Genomic DNA, 16,591 nt, shown 5'->3' with positions numbered 1-16,591 from the left:
ATCTCAGGTCCAGGACTTCACTACAGGAGTTCCTCAGGGTAGTGTCCTCGGCCCAACCATCTTCAGCTGCTTCATCGATGACCATCCTTTCACATCAGAAGTGGGGATGTTTGCTGATTGCACAATGTTCAGCACCATTCTCGATTCCTCAGATACTGAAGTAGCCATGTCCAGATGCAGCAACAAGATCTGTGAATGCAACCAGGAGAGAGGGGTGACTGCAGCCCAGAGAGATTAAGCAGTGGGAACTCAGACTGAAGGTGGGATTGAGGGAGCAAAAATTAGATTGAAACGTCCAGGCTTGGGCTGATAAGTGGCAAGTAACATTTGCGCCACACAAGTGCCAGGCAATGACCATCTCAAACAAGAGAGAATAGGGATGGGGCCGTACTGGACCTGGTATTGGGGAATGAGCCTGGCCAGGTGGTCGAAGTTTCAGAAGGGGAGCATTTCGGGAGCAGTGACCATAATTCCATAAGTTTTAAGGTACTTGTGGATAAGGATAAGAGTAGTCCTCGGGCGAAGGTGCTAAATTGGGGGAAGGCTAATTATAACAATATTAGGCAGGAACTGAAGAATTTAGATTGGGGACGGCTGTTTGATGGTAAATCAACATCTGAGATGTGGGAGTCTTTCAAATGTCAGCTGATTAGCATCCAGGACCAGCATGTTCCTGTGAGGAAGAAGGATAAGTTTGGCAAATTTCGGGAATCTTGGATAACGTGGGATATTGTGAGCCTCGTCAAAAAGAAAAAGGAAGCATTCCTAAGGGCTGGAAGGCTGGGAACAGACGAATCCCTTGAGGAATATAAAGGCAGTAGGAAGGAACTTAAGCAAGGAGTCAGGAGGGCTAAAAGGGGTTATGAGAAGTCATTGGCAAACAGGATTAAGGAAAATCCCAAGGCGTTTTATACGTATATAAAGAGCAAGAGGGTAACCAGGGAAAGGGTCAGCCCACTCAAGGACAGAGAAGGGAATCTATGTGTGCAGCCAGAGGAAATGGGCGAGGTACTAAATGAGTACTTTGCATCAGTATTCACCAAGGAGAAGGACTTGGTGGATGATGAGCCTAGGGAAGGGAGTGTAGATAGTCTCAGTCATCTCATTATCAAAAGGAGGAGGTGTTGGGTGTCTTGCAACGCATTAAGGTAGATATGTCCCCAGGGCCTGATGGGATCTACCCCAGAATACTGAGGGAGGCAAGGGAAGAAATTGCTGGAGCCTTGACAGAAATCTTTGCATCCTCATTGGCTACAGGTGAGGTCCCAGAGGACTGGAGAATAGCCAATGATGTTCCTTTGTTTAAGAAGGGTAGCAAGGATAATCCAGGAAATTATAGGCCAGTGAGCTTTACGTCCGTGGTACGGAAATTATTAGAGAGGATTCTTCGGGACAGGATTTACTCCCATTTGGAAACAAATGGACTTATTAGCGAGAGGCAGCATGGTTTTGTGAAGGGGAGGTCGTGTCTCACTAACTTGATTGAGATTTTTGAGACAGAGGGTAACAGTTGAAGGGTGCTTTTCTGAATGGAGGGATGTGACTAGTGGTGTTCCGCAGGGATCAGTGCTGGGACCTTTGCTGTTTGTAGTATATATAAATGATTTGGAGGAAAATGTAGCTGGTCTGATTAGTAAGTTTGCGGACAACACAAAGGTTGGTGGAGTTGCGGATAATGATGAGGATTGTCAGAGGATACAGCAGGATATATATCGGTTGGAGACTTGGATGGATAAACAGCAGATGGAGTTTAATCCGGACAAATGTGAGGTAATGCATTTTGGAATATCTAATGCAGGTGGGAAGTATACAGTAAATGGCAGAACCCTTCGGAGTATTGACAGGCAGAGAGATCTGGGCGTACAGGTCCACACGTCACTGAAAGTAGCAACGCAGGTGGATAAGGTAGTCAAGAAGGCATACGGCATTCTTGCCTTCAGTGGTCGGGGCATAGAGTATAAAAATTGGCAAGTCATGCCGCAGCTGTACAGAACTTCAGTTAGGCCACACTTAGAATATTGCATGTAATTCTGGTCGCCACACTACCAGAAGGACGCGGAGGCTTTGGAGAGGGTACAGAAGAGGTTTACCAGGATGTTGCCTGGTCTGGAGGGCATTAGCTATGAGGAGAGGTTGGATAAACTCGGATTGTTTCCACTGGAACGACGGAGGTGGAGGGGCGACATGATAGAGGTTTACAAAGTTATGAGCGGCATGGACAGAGTGGATAGTCAGAAGCTTTTTCCCAGCGTGGAAGAGTCAGTTACTAGGGGGGACATAGGTTTAAGGTGAGACGGGCAAAGTTTAGAGGGGATGTGCGAGGCAAGTTCTTTACACAGAGGGTGGTGAGTGCCTGGAACTTGTTGCCAGGGGAGGTGGTGGAAGCAGGTACCATAGCAACGTTTAAGAGGCATCTTGACAAATACATGAATAGGATGGGAATAGAGGGATACGGACCCCGGAAGTGCAGAAGGTTTTAGTTTAGGCAGGCATCAAAATCGGCACAGGCTTAGAGGGCCGAATGGCCTGTTCCTGTGCTGTACTGTTCTTTGTTCTTTGTAACAATCTCTGCTTGACAGTCAATGCTATTACCATCGCTGAATCCCCCAATATCAACATCCTGGGGGCCACCATTGACCTAAACTGAATTGGACCAGCCACATAAATGCTGTAGCTACGAGAGCAGGTCAGAGGCTGGGAATTCTGTGGTGAATAACTCACCTCCTGACTCCGCAATGCCTGTCCACCATCTACAAGGCACAAGTCAGGAGTGTGATGGAATACTCTCCACTTGCCTGGATGGGTGCAGCTCCAACAACACTCAAGAAGCTCGACACCATCCAGGACAAAGCATCCTGCTTGACTGGCATCCCATCCACTGCCTTCAACATTCACTCCCTCCACCACTGATGCACAGTGGCAGCAGTGTATACCATATACAAGATGCACTGCAGCAATTCACCAAGGCTCCTTTGACAGGACCTTCCAAACCAGTGACCTGTGCCACCTCGAAGCATCTGGCAGCAGATGCATGGGAACACCATCACCTGCAAGTTCCCCTCCAAACCCCACACCATTCTGACTTGGAACTATATTGCTGTTCCTTCACTTGCTGGGTCAAGATCCTAGAACTCCCTTCCTAACAGCACTTTGGGTGTATCTACACTCCAAGGACTGCAGTGGCTCAAGAAGGCAGCTCACCACCACTTTCTGAAGGGCGATTTAGCGACACGCACATCCCACGAACAATAAAAAAATCACCACCTTTTGTAGTTTTGTTTGCTTATTCTTCCAAATAGCTGAATAAATGAATGCATTGCCTCGTGTGATACTAAACCGTCCAGACCAGGAAGATCCCCACTTTAATTCTTGGTCTGTGCCACATTAGCTGATCTCAGCCAGGTGAGAGAGAAGTTGTCCTCTATATCCCTGAGCAGCGTGTGGTGGCGTTGGGGGGAAACATTAGCCTGAGTGCCTACTGCTGGTTGCTATCCTGCAATAATTGCTGAAAGGTGTAACCAATAAGTCAGCAGTAATGCCCTCTCCCCGAAGTTGAATAAGCTGCTTACTGGCTAGACACGTACAGGAAGAACAGCCACTGGTATCAAAGGTACCATAACGCAGGCTAAGTTCCTTCAAGAGTGCAAACATAAGAATTACTGCTTCATTGAACCTGTCTCACATTGAACATCGTGACTTTCTGCCCCCCGCCCCCCACAACTATCCACAACAGCCCCCTTCCACCCCACATCCTGCCAATCCACCAATCCCCCCAATCTCCTCAGAGAAAATCACATTTTTATAAAACCCTAGACCATTTTGGAGAGAAATGAATTCTAAGAAATTTCACTCTGGCTTCCAAAGGTGGTCACCGAGTTCCAGGAGAATGCAGTGACCATAAAGCACATCACCGACCTTTTGTACACAGTGAAAACAGTTCAGCTAGGAATTCATGCAGATGGCTTTTGAAAGGAGGGGAAATCATCAGGTAGTGTGGGGGAAAGACTGGAGGAAAAGTAGATATTTATTATGAAAGGCAATGGTGGGGTTGGGGGAGGGGGGAAAGTAGTATTGGTACTCGGATGAGTTACAGTGGACTAACCCATTCCCCATGAGCACACCCCCTGTGACCACAGGAGTTTTAATAATAGCACTATTCATGGAAAAGCGGGTCACTGTTGCAGTTCAAAGAAGAACTGCAGCCAGAGTTAAACTCCATACAGTCACTTCAACACAAACTGTATTGAGGACCCGCACAGGACTTGCAAAGTCTGCTCTGGCTTAAACAATGGGAACGTGTGTGTCTTTTTAAAAAAAATGCTGAATGCTGTAATGGTGACTTTCATAGTTCAAGCCTTTTACAATGCAAATTGTCAGCAGAGTAAAATTCCATGGGAATGAAGCCACACAGAACAATAATTGCATACAAATAAGCATCTTGATTCATGAGCCATAAGCTTACTAATCAGGAAGAAGAATTTCAATAGTTTTCATAGAAGACGTTTACATTTCAACATGTCCTCTGTTTCTGTACCATTTTCTCACTTTTACACTATGTCAGAACTGATCTCGAGCTGCACTGGACTTCTTTTTGTAGTCTGGAGGTTAAACATGTAAAAGTAAGACCAGGTTCCTTCCTGTTTACTTCCCCATAATCGTGACCTTAATCAAACCCCAAACCACTGCTCATTTATAATTACAACTGCTGATCGAGGGGGAACTTTGTGCTAAAGTGGAAAAGTCCCTATAACTAGTTCTTGTAATCAAGCGTGCAATGTGCCCTTAATCATGTACCTTTACTTATCTGTACCAATTTTTTTTTTAAGTCCCTTTTTAAGTAATGTGGGAGGGACATGGATGGCCAGTGAGACAAAAGGGTTAATTTAAGTCAGGATTGTCCAACATACGGCCCGCCAAAGTTTTCCATCTGTCCCGTAGATGTAAACAGTACCCAGGGCCGTTCCTGATCCTACCCAGGGCAAGTAGAGATGGGCTTTACTAGTGATGCCCACATCCCATGAATGAGTTAAAAACAAAACTCTATGCTCTAATTTTGTTGACTGATGCTGCAGTGGAAAGCTCTGCTTTTCTCTGGTATTCCAGGGTGAAACTGGAATTCTTCGCTACTCTGCTGTCTAAAAATGGGATGGGTTCTATTATGTAAGAGGGGCTAATATACGTTTAAAAAAAGTTGTTTCTCTCTCACAAAGATTGCGTTTCGACACCCTCCCCTCTCTATAACCACTTTGATTTGATCAGTCTGACTCGTTAAGTGACACAGATCGATGCACAAGGCCAATAATAAGTGCCTAATATAATACAATCTCTGAAGTCACTTTCACAGCAGTCACCAGCTACATGACTCTTTTCCGAACTCTAACTCCATGTTTCTGTTTTGTGCTACCTAACTCATATTACGCTTTCCCTCTGAGTGTAATTCTGTACAAGGCTCCACTCTGCCTTACTCGGTTTCTTTTTATCTTACCTGTAACCCTCTTTTCCCCCATACCTGACTGCAGCATGGCTGTTTCCCCAATGCAGTGTGAGTAAGTGAAGAAAGGAAAGTCCTAACTCATGTCAGTATGTGCTTGTTTTCACTCTGGTTTCTTTTGAAGTTTCATATTTTGTTTTCAACACCTTCAGTTTTCAATAAAATAATTGGCTCCTTTTAAAACCTGTTTTTCTGATTTTAGATTCAATTATTTAAGAAAGCCGAGAGAGAATGCAGGAAATTATAGACCTATTAGTTGTGATGAAGTTAATGGAATCTATAATTAAGGACAGAATGCCTGAGCACTTGGAGAGAAATTTGAGCTGATTGGAGGGAGCCCACATATGTTTATACATGACCTTCACAATAATAGTTAAGTATCTGCCAGAGGGGGAAGGATAAAGAATGGGGAAGGGAGCTTTTTACCTGCTTGATAACCTGCAAAACAAAGCATGCCAGCTGCACATTGTAGAAGGAGCAGCAATAATCCCACCCTAGCAGCTGAAGGAAGACAATGAAGGGACCAGGCAGTTGCTAATGAGGGTCATGCAAGCGGGAAGAGGGATTCACTAACTGGCTAGCAGATATACACCTACTGTATTACTGCACACCTTTCAGATCAGAAGGTTCCAGTTACTGGAATCTATAATTAAGGACTGCATGAATGAGCACTTGGAGAAATTTGAACTAATTAACTGAGTGAACATGGATTTATAAAGTGTAGGTCATGCCTAACAAATGTATTTGAATTTTTTGAGGAACTAATTAAGCATTAGGCAAGGGAATGTCGATGGATGTAGTTTACAGAATCACAGAATTGTTACAGTGCAGAAGGAGGCCATTCGGGTCATCGTATCCACACCGGCTCTCTGAAAGAGCAATTCACTCAGTTCCATTCCCCTGCCTTCTCCCTGTAACCCTGCACATTCTTCCTTTTCATATAACGGTCTAATCCCATTTTGAATGCTTCAATTGAACCTGCCTCCACCACACACTCAGGCAGTGCATTCCAGACTTTAACCAGTCGATGCATGAAAAGGTTTTCCTCATGTCACTTTTGTTTCTCTTACCAAATACTTTAAATCTGTGCCCTCTCGTTCTCGATCCTTTCACAAGTGGGAACAGTTTCTCTCTATCTACTCTGTCCAGCCCCTTCATGATTTTGAATACCTCTATCAAATCTTCTCTCAGCATTGTCTTCCCAGAGGAAAACAGTCCTAACTTCTCCAATCTTTCCTCATAACTGAAGTTCCTCATTCCTGGAACCATTTCTGTGAATCTTTTCTGTACTCTCTCCGATGCCCTTACAGCTTTCCCCAAGTGCGGCGCCCAGAACTGGATGCAGTACTCCAGTTGAGGCCACACTAGTGTCTTGTATAAGTTCAACATAACTTCCTTGCTCTTGTACTCTATGCCCCTATTAATAAAGGATACTGTATGCTTCATTAACCACTCTCTCAACCTGTCCTGCCACCTTCAATGACTTATGCACATATGCGCCCAGGTCCTTCTGCTTCTGCACCCCCTTTAGAATTGTACCCTTTATTCTTTATTGTCTCTCCATGTTCTTCCTACCAAAATGAATCACTTCATATTTTTCTGCATTGAACTTCATCTGTCACCTGTCTGCCCATTCTACCAACTTGTCTGTGTCCTTTTGGAGTTCTACTATCCTTCTCACAGTTCACAACGCTTCCAAAATTTGTATCATCTGCAAACTTTGAAAATGTGCCCTGTACACCAAGGTCTAGGTCATTAATATATATCAGGAAAAGCAATGGTCCCAACACTGACCCCTTAGAACTCCACTACAAACCTTCCTCTAGCCTGAAAAACATCCATTAACCACTACTCTTTGTTTCCTGTCACTCAGCCAAATCTGTCCCTTTTACTCCATGAGCTATAATTTTACTCACCAGTCGGTTGTGTGGCACTGTATCAAACGCCTTTTGAAAGTTTATGTACATCACATCAACAGCTTTGCCCTCATCAACCCTCTCCTTTACCTCCTCAAAAAACTCCAGCAAGTTAGTTAAACATGATTTTCCCTTAAGAAATCCATGCTGGCTTTCTATAATTAACCCGCATTTGCCCATGTGACTTGTTAATTTTGTCCCGAATTATTTTTTCTAGAAGTTTTCCCACCACTGAAGTTAAACTGACTGGTCTGTAGTTGCTGGGCTTACCTTTACACCCTTTTTTGCACAAGGGTGTAACGTTTGTAATTCTCCAGTCCTCTGGCACCATCCCTGAGTCTAAGGAAGACTGAAGAATTATGGCCAGTGCCTCCGTGAGTTGCACCCTCACTTCCCTCAGTATCCTTGGATGCATCTCATCTGGTCCTGGTGCTTTATCCACTTTAAGTACAGACAGTCTATTGAATACGTCCTCTTTATCAATTTGAAACCCTTCTAGTCTCTGAATTACCACCTCTTTCACCATTGCCTGGGTTGTGTCTTCTTCCTTGGTAAAAGACAGATGCAAAGTATTCATTTAGATTAGATTAGATTAGAGATACAGCACTGAAACAGGCCCTTCGGCCCACCGAGTCTGTGCCGAACATCAACCACCCATTTATACTAATCCTACACTAATCCCATATTCCTACCAAACATCCCCACCTATTCCTACCAAACATCCCCACCTATTCCTATATTTCCCTACCACCTACCTATACTAGTGACAATTTATAATGGCCAATTTACCTATCAACCTGCAAGTCTTTTGGCTTGTGGGAGGAAACCGGAGCACCCGGAGAAAACCCACGCAGACACATGGAGAACTTGCAAACTCCACACAGGCAGTACCCGGAATCGAACCCGGGTCCCTGGAGCTGTGAGGCTGCGGTGCTAACCACTGCGCCACTGTGCTGCCTCAGCTACCTCAGCTATGCCCTCTGTCTCCATGTGAAAATCCCCTTTCTGGTCCCTAATCCTCCTTTTACTATTTATATGTCTGTAGAAAACTTTGGGATTCCCTTTAATGCTAGCGGCCTGTCTCTTTTCATGTGCTCTCTTTCCTTCTCTTATTTGCTTTTTCACTTCCCCTCTGGACTTTCTATATTCAGCCTGGTTCTCAATATTATTTTCTACCTGGCATCTGTCATAAGCACACTTTTTCTTCTTTATCTTAACCTCTACCTCTTTTGTCATCCAGGGAGCTCTGGATTTGTTTGCCCTACTTTTCCCCTTCGAGGGAACATACTTTGACTGTGCCCGAACTATCTCTTCTTTGAAGGTAACTCATTGTTCATCTACCAGTTTTCCTGCCAACTTTTGACTCCAATTTATTCGCCCCAGCTCCATTCTTACCCCATTGAAGTTGGCCTTCCCCCAGTTAATAATTCTTACCCTGGATTGCTGTTTGTCCTTTTCCATAGACAGCCTAAACCTCATGAAACTTTGATCACTATCCCCTAAATGCTCTCCTACTGATACTTGATCCACTTGGCCCCACCTTATTCCCAAGAACCAGGTCTAGCACTGTCTCCTTTCTCATTGGACTAGCAACATATAGCTGTAGAAAATTTTCCTGAATATGCACTCTAGGAACTCTTGCCCTTCACTGCCCTTCAGACTACTATTATCCCAGTCTATGTTTGGATAATTAAAGTCCCCCATTATAACTGCCCTATAATTTTTGCACCTCCTGTTATTTCCTTGCAAATTTGTTCCTCGTCGTTCCTCCCACTAGCTGGTGGCCTATAGACAATGCCGAGCAATGTATCTGCACCTTTTTTTGTTCCTTAGCTCTAGCCAAATTAATTCTGTTCTTGATACCTCTGGGATATCCTTTTTCTCCAACGTTGCAATGCTCTCCTTAATCAATACTGCCACCCCTCCCCTTTATTTCCCTTTCCTGTCTTTCCTGAACACCTTGTACCCAGAAATATTTAACACCCAGTCCTGCCCTTCTTTGAGTCAGATTTCTGTTATAGTCACAACATCATACTTCCACGTGGCAATCTGCGCCTGTACCTCACCAATCTTATTTATCACATTCTGTGAATTCACATACATGTACATTCACCCCGATTTAGACTTCATTACTTTCTCCCTTACTCTGACCCCAACTAATAACTTACTATTTCCTACTCTAGTGCTATCTGTCTCTCTCAGTATTCTGTTTACCTTGGTATTCCCCTCTGATATTTTCTCCTGGATGCCCCACCCCTGACAAGTTACCAGTTTTGCTTCCTTCCAGTATGAGTTCCCTCTCAGGTTCCCATCCCCCTGCCAATCTAGTTTAATTCCTCCCCAACAGCACTAGCAAATCTCCCCACGAGGATATAAGTCCCAGTCCTGCTAAGATGCAACACGTACATCCTGTACATGTCCCACCTGCCCCAGAACTGGTCCCAGTGCCTCAGAAATCTGATGCTCTCCCTCCTACACCAGTTCTCCAGCCATGTGTTCAATTGCTCAATTCTCCTATTCCTATGCTCACTTGCACGTGGGACTGGGAGTAATCCTGAGATTACTGCTTTGGAGGTCCTGTTTTTTAACCTCTTTCCTAGCTCCTTAAAATCTGCTTTCAGGACCTCATCTCCCTTCCTACCTACGTCATTGGTGCCAATGTGAACCACGACGTCTGGCTGTTCACTGTCTCCTCGAAGAATGTCCTGTCGCTGCTCCGTGACATCCTTGACCCTGGCCCCAGCGAGGCAGCACACCATTCTGGAGTCACGTCTACGGCCGCAGAAATGCTTGTCTGTTCCCCTAACTAACGAATCCCCTTTCATGACTGCTCTTTCACTCTTGCTCGCCTCCTATGCAGCTGAACCACCTGTGCTGCCACAAACTTGGCTGTGACTGCAATCCTCTGAGGAACCATCACCCTCACCAGTATCCAAAATGGAACCGAGTGAGATCGTCTCATGGCACTCCTGCACTACCTGCCTTGTTCTCTTAGACTGCCTGACGGTCACCCATTCCCTATCTGCCTGCATGCTGCTACCTGCAGTGTGACCAACTCCCTAAACGTGCTATCCACGTAGTTCTCTGTCTCGCGGATGCACCACAGTGATTCTAGCTGCTGCTCAAGTTCCAAAACCTGGAGCTCAAGCTTGTGCAACCAGTGACACTTCCTGCAGATGGTGCGTCCATGACTTCCCATGTCACAGGCTGTACATTTCACTCGGCTGAACTGCCCTGCCATACCTTAACTTTACAGACTATTTATTGTAAGTCGAGTAGCTTACCTGTTACTCACCAAGCAGCTCCTTCCACTACACCGAACCACTGGTAAGAACCAAATACTGGAGGGTTAAAAAAAGTAGAAAAAAGGAGCACCTCCTCCCCCCTTTACCGAAATCCACACTCACCAAACTCGTATCTCCACACCATTTGAATGGACTTCCAAAAGGCATTCAGTAAGATTCCACATACAGGACTGTTAAATAAACTCAAAGGTCATGGAATTGGAGACAAATAATTGACCTCATTAGAAGATTGGGTAGGCAGTCAAGAAGAGCAGAGATAATGGTTATGTACTCAAATTGTAAGGAAGTGAGTAATGGTGTCCCACATGGATCTGTGCTGGGGCCTTATCTAGTCACTACATAATGTTAGGACCAAGGCGGGAAGAGTGCACTGTCTTTCTCTCGTTCCACTTCTCCACAGGTGACAACATATATTTGAATGTTTACACAGTTACCAATATGGCCAAATCATATGTGCTCTTTATTTCAGAATAGAATCCACCAACCAGGTTTCTTTGATAAACAGCAAAATTATCAATTTATTATAAATCAATTTATTACAAAACTTATCCAGTAAAGATGCAAAGCATTAACACACAGATTGAAATATGAAACTTTCCTTCTACCTTAGCCCAACACAAACACATACACACAAACACTGGTTAAAGAAAAAGTAAAGACGTTTTCTCTGCAACGATCGCTTTAAGAAAAAAAGACAAAATAAACACTTCGGCCAAATACTTGTTAATTCTTGAAGGAAAGGAAGATATGGAATGATATCAGTTGTCCCTTTATTCTGCTGTCCCAAATGCGCATGGACGGCTGACACTGGGATCTTTTTGGAGCAGTTCTGTTCAGGCGACATCAAGGACTAGTCTGGCAGGCTTTCCGGGAGAAATGCAGCATTGGGGTTCTCGGAGAGGTGGGGAAAGGATAAGCTGGGTGCTTTTCTCAGCAAGCTACAATCCCAACTGACTCAAAACAGTGTCCAAAACAAAACCAATTCTTGACCAGCATAAATCATGACATGTCACTTCTCTGCAAACAATTCCCCTAGTTACCAAGGCTTCTGTTGTTTACTTAGCTTAAGACATGTGACATCCAGTAAAGGTTTGTTTTTAACCAAAAACTCAAGTTCTTCCAGTGACCTTTTTTAAAAAAAAATACCGAAGTCCAGCACCTATGGAATCTCTTTAGTCCTCCAAATGAATCCATTCCACTATTTTTAAATACGAGTCCTCAAAAAATGCTTTTAAAAAAGGAAGCACTTTCATAACTATAATAACTTTGATAACATAGTAGAGTACCATATATCCAAATTTTCTGATGGCACAATGATTGGTGGCATATTAAGTGTAGATGGGAACATAAAATTAAAAAGGAGCATTGATAGATTAAGTGAGTGGGCAAAACTGGCAGATGATTTCAATGCAGTTAAGTGTGATGTCATCTGTTTTGGACCGAGAAAGGATTGATCTGTGTATTAGTGAAAAGCTAGTGACAGTGAAGGTGCAAAGAGATTTAGGGATCCATATTTACACTAAAATGTTAGTGATCAGGTACAAAAAAAATCAAAAAGGCTAATGGAATGTTAGCCTATATAGCGAGAAGACAAGAATATAAAGAGGAGGAAATTTTTCTACAGCTATACAAAGCCCTGGTTAGACCACATCTGGAGTACTATCTACAGTTCGAGCACCACACCTTAGAAAGGATATAATGGCTTTGGAAGGATTGTAGCACAGATTCAGTAGAATGTTATGAGTCTGCCAAGGGTTAGCTTATGAGGAGAGATTACATAAACTAGGCTCGTGTTCCTTAAAATATAGAACGTGACTTGATTGAGGCTTTAAGGATTTTGAAAGAAATTGATTGGGTTGATTTTCCACAGGTGGAGGGTACAAGGGGACATAACCTTAAAATCAGGGCCAGGCCATTCAGAGAGATGTTAGGAAACACCACGCAAAAAACTATGGAACTCTGCTACAAAAAGCAGTGGTGTGGAAAGCTACAAACTGAAATTTTAACACTTCCACCTGAAAGGAATAAATTAACTAATTGCAAGAGCTGGAAAGGAGATTTGAAAAGCAAAGGTTAGAAAGGTTGCAATTTCCACTCTCAGTCGGATTTTTGTCCGAGGCTTGTCCCGATCCCCATACAAACTGTATAATTGGGAAGAGAAGATTTTTACATTGCATTGCAATCTCATAAGGACACTTGAGTGAAAGGTTTTGCAGAAAGGAAAAAAGGACAATTGGGAATAAAAACCTGAAAATGTTGGAGATACATCACCAGTGTGTCAGCATCTGGATATCAGTGATAATAAAAACAGAAAACGCTGGAAATCCTCAGCAGGTCAGGCAGCATCTGTGGGGAAAGAAATAGTTAGTGTTTCAGATCAATGACCTTTCATCAGAACCCATCTAGCTCCTATGGTCAATACTTGCTCAATTAGGTGATTTCAACTAGAGTAATGAATAGGATGCTGCAACTGACCTCAGTACCAAGGGAAGTAAAGAAAATCAGTCAATTTCTCTCTCTGTTATGGATATTGGGTGATGACAGGATTAGCTTTTATGTGGTGCAATCACAGTGAATAATCATCACATTCATTGTCTAGGCTTACATGTGAAGAAAGGTCACTTGGATGGGGATACTGGAAGACTATTTATCCATGTTTTAACTCTAAGCACATCAAGAAGTTAGTGCCTTCAGGAGAAGAGAACACAAGAGAAAGTGTGTTTGCATGAACGCTATTTTGAAAAGGTTACTGTTAAGAATTTAAGGTCTGCATTCTGTTCTCATGGAATCAACAACACTAATTATTACTGTAGATAGACCCCATAATATTACAATAATGTAACCGGAGGGTAATAGTATAACCCCTCATTGCTCATTCCGTAAACCCTTCCTCCCTCTGCTTCTTACAACCTACCTCTTTGGTTATCCCTCCTAACCTTTCCTCCTTTGGCTCAGCATCCATTTTTTATGCCTCTGTCTAGCAACTTGGAATGTTTTCTTGGTTTCATTCTTGCCTATCCAGTCATAGCCAGAGCATCTCACCAGCGGCTTCACTTCCTGTCACTGCACCATTACCTACCGAGTCTGCCAAGAATCTATCCTTGACCCCGCAGCCCCCCACCACTTCCCACCTTTCTTAACAACACGCTGTCCCTTGGCAACGTGCAGTCTGCTTCCGCCTTGTCTCATCCTTTCATAATTTAAAACATTTCTATCCAATTGCCCTACAATTATTGTTCTAAAAGACCAGTTTCTTTTGCTTCTTTCTCCCTGTTTTGTATTTCCTCATACCAGACTGTATCCTATTGTATCTACACAGTACCGTCTCTAAAGTGCCAATATCTTTCCTATATTGTGGAGCTGGATAATGCACACAGGTCTTATTTGAGATTTTATTGGGTTTCATATAGCACCTTACACCTATTTGCTGATGTAGCCCTAGAAGCTGTTTTTCTCCACCTATCTTGTATAAAGGTAATTGCCCCATTTTGCTTTCAAGTGCCACTGGTAACATAATAGCCCTCTGGCCTACTTAGTGCAATTTGTATGCACGTTCCACACAGTTAAAAGAAAGGGAAAGGGCACTTCTTGGTTCTGTGTCTGTCAGCCATATAGAATAGCCTCTCCAATAAGTTATGCTTCAAGGTAGGTTGATGCAGATTTCTCAACCCTTTATCAAACAAAGGTTTATTGGAATATTTCTACTTTGCTTTCATAGTGCTCAGCAGGATGCCATCTTTGATCTGGTCTCCATGGAGTTTAATATAGCTTTGTGGCACACAAAATATGCTTCTAGACTAGCCGGAAAGGAGGAGTAAGTAAATACATAATTTAATACCAACCATTCTTGTGTTGTATTTTTCTGGACTGGAATAATCTGCATTAATGTTGACATATATATTTTTAGTATAACAGTGGATGAAGCAAAAGACGTACACAGAAGTTTGAGGAACGCAGCTGGAATCTTCAAGCATCTCAAGGTAACCAATCGCTATCTTCAATTTTACTGCCTCTGGTTTTTTGGTGCTTTCTTTCCCCTTCCTGACTGACATGCCGAATGACCTCCTTCTGTGCTGTAAGTTTCAATGATTTACAGCAATGTTAATGGTTTGTTCATCGTCTATCCCTGTAGTCCCTTATGTAAGTATGGTGAATGACTTAGGAAGATTCTAAGATGGGAAGAAAATATCCTATCCCACCCTACCCGACCCCAAAAACAATGCAGCTGAAGAGCAGCAGGATTTTTTCAAGGCTTTGCTCATGTCTGTTGAGATTTGCAACCCCTTTCTACATTTGTTTCTTAAATCTCAACTATGCTTTGTCTTTCCTACCTGTCCCCCCCCCCCCCCCCCCCCCCTCCCCGAACTCCCCAATCGAAGGAAGTACCAGTTGCCCCAAAGGATGAGTTTGGCTCCATTGGCAGCACTCTTGCATCCTGGAACTCCCTGCCTAACAGAACTGTATGTGTACCTACAGCGGCTCAAGAAGACAGCTCACCACCACCTTCTCAAAGTCAATTAGGAATTGGCAATAAATGCTGGCCTTGCCAATGACAACCATGAGCAAATAAATAAAAAAAATATACAACTGAGTGGCTTGCTCGGCCATTTCAGAGGGCAGTTCGGAGTCAAGTACATAGTTGTAGATCTCGAGTCACGTAGGCCAGACAGGGTAAGGATGGCACATTTCCTTCCCGAAAGGACATTATTTTGGTTACTGTGTTACCAAGCCATATTTGGTGCTGTAGCTTACTGGTCCTGAGAGACACGGGTTAGTTTCAGATTGATGCCTGTGCTCATTGTTCCTTGACTAAGTGATGAATGTTTCTTTTCCTTCCTCCTCAAATATTGATTTCTGGGTACTGGCTAATTTTGTCTTGAGGGTTGTCCTGGCCAATTGCACTCTCCCCAACACATTGAATTGGGGACTTCCTGCTCAGTATGTCTCTATCGCAATGGGTGATGCATTATCCAGTGACTCTGCAGGGAAGCCTTGGGTTTCCTTTTCTATCAGACTGATAGTCTTGACAGTGCTATGTTTGTTCCACATCTGGATCTGTTGCTGTTTATTTCCTTGCCTAACTCCATTCCCTAGTTACTGATTCCATTCCTCTCCCTGGCAACAGTCTGAGATTAAGTCATTCAGTCTGTTTGCAACCTTGGTGTCAAAATTGACCCCAAGATGAGCTTCTGACCACATATGCATTGAGACTGCCTATTTCCACCTCCTAAGCATTGCCTGACTGCACCCCATCTCAGCTCATCTGCTGCTGAAAGCCTCATTCATGCCTTTGTTACTTCTAGACTTGACTATTCCAACACACGCCTGGCTGGTCTCCCACATTCTATGCTCCATAAACTTGAGGTCATCCAAAACTCTGCTGCCCGTGTCTTAACTCACACTACATCCCGTTCCCGTATCGCCCCTGTGCTCGCTAACCTAGATTGACTCCCGGTCAAGCAAGATCTTGATTATAAAATTCTCTTCCTTGTTTTCAAATCCCTCCATGGCCTTGTCCCTCCCTATCTCTGTAATTTCCTCGAGCCCCAGAACCTTCCAAGATAGCTGTGCTCCTCCAATTCCAGCCTCTTGTGCATCCCCAATTTTAATCGCTGCACCATTGGTGGCCTCACCTTCAGTTGCCTAGGCCCCAAGGAGGAAGCACTGAGGGTGGCAAGGGCACAAAATGTACTCTGGGTGGGGGACTTCAATGTACATCATCAAGAGTGGCTCAGTAGTACCACTACTGACTGAGCTGGCCGAGTACTAAAGGACATAGCTGCTAGACTGGGTCTGCGGCAGGTGGTGGGGGAACCAACACGAGGGAAAAACATACTTGACCTCATCCTCACCAATCTGCCTGCCACAGATGCTTCTGT

General features: G+C 43.8%; 1 protein-coding gene across 3 annotated transcripts in view; it reads left to right on the top strand.

Annotated features, from left to right (window-relative positions):
- Positions 1-16,591, top strand: part of brox (BRO1 domain and CAAX motif containing) — an 88,833-nt gene that overhangs the window by 44,303 nt on the left and 27,939 nt on the right. For all 3 annotated transcript variants that reach the window (XM_068028095.1, XM_068028079.1, XM_068028087.1), the window contains exons 4-5: positions 14,431-14,526; positions 14,620-14,692. In XM_068028095.1, the coding sequence (XP_067884196.1) occupies positions 14,431-14,526; positions 14,620-14,692 (169 nt within the window). The remainder of the gene's footprint in view (positions 1-14,430; positions 14,527-14,619; positions 14,693-16,591) is intronic.

The sequence above is a fragment of the Heterodontus francisci genome, chromosome 3 (assembly GCF_036365525.1).
Source record: "Heterodontus francisci isolate sHetFra1 chromosome 3, sHetFra1.hap1, whole genome shotgun sequence".
Taxonomy (NCBI): Eukaryota; Metazoa; Chordata; class Chondrichthyes; order Heterodontiformes; family Heterodontidae; genus Heterodontus; species Heterodontus francisci.
The sequence above is the reverse complement of the archived record's forward strand: the minus strand, read 5'-3'. Positions and strand labels throughout refer to the sequence as shown.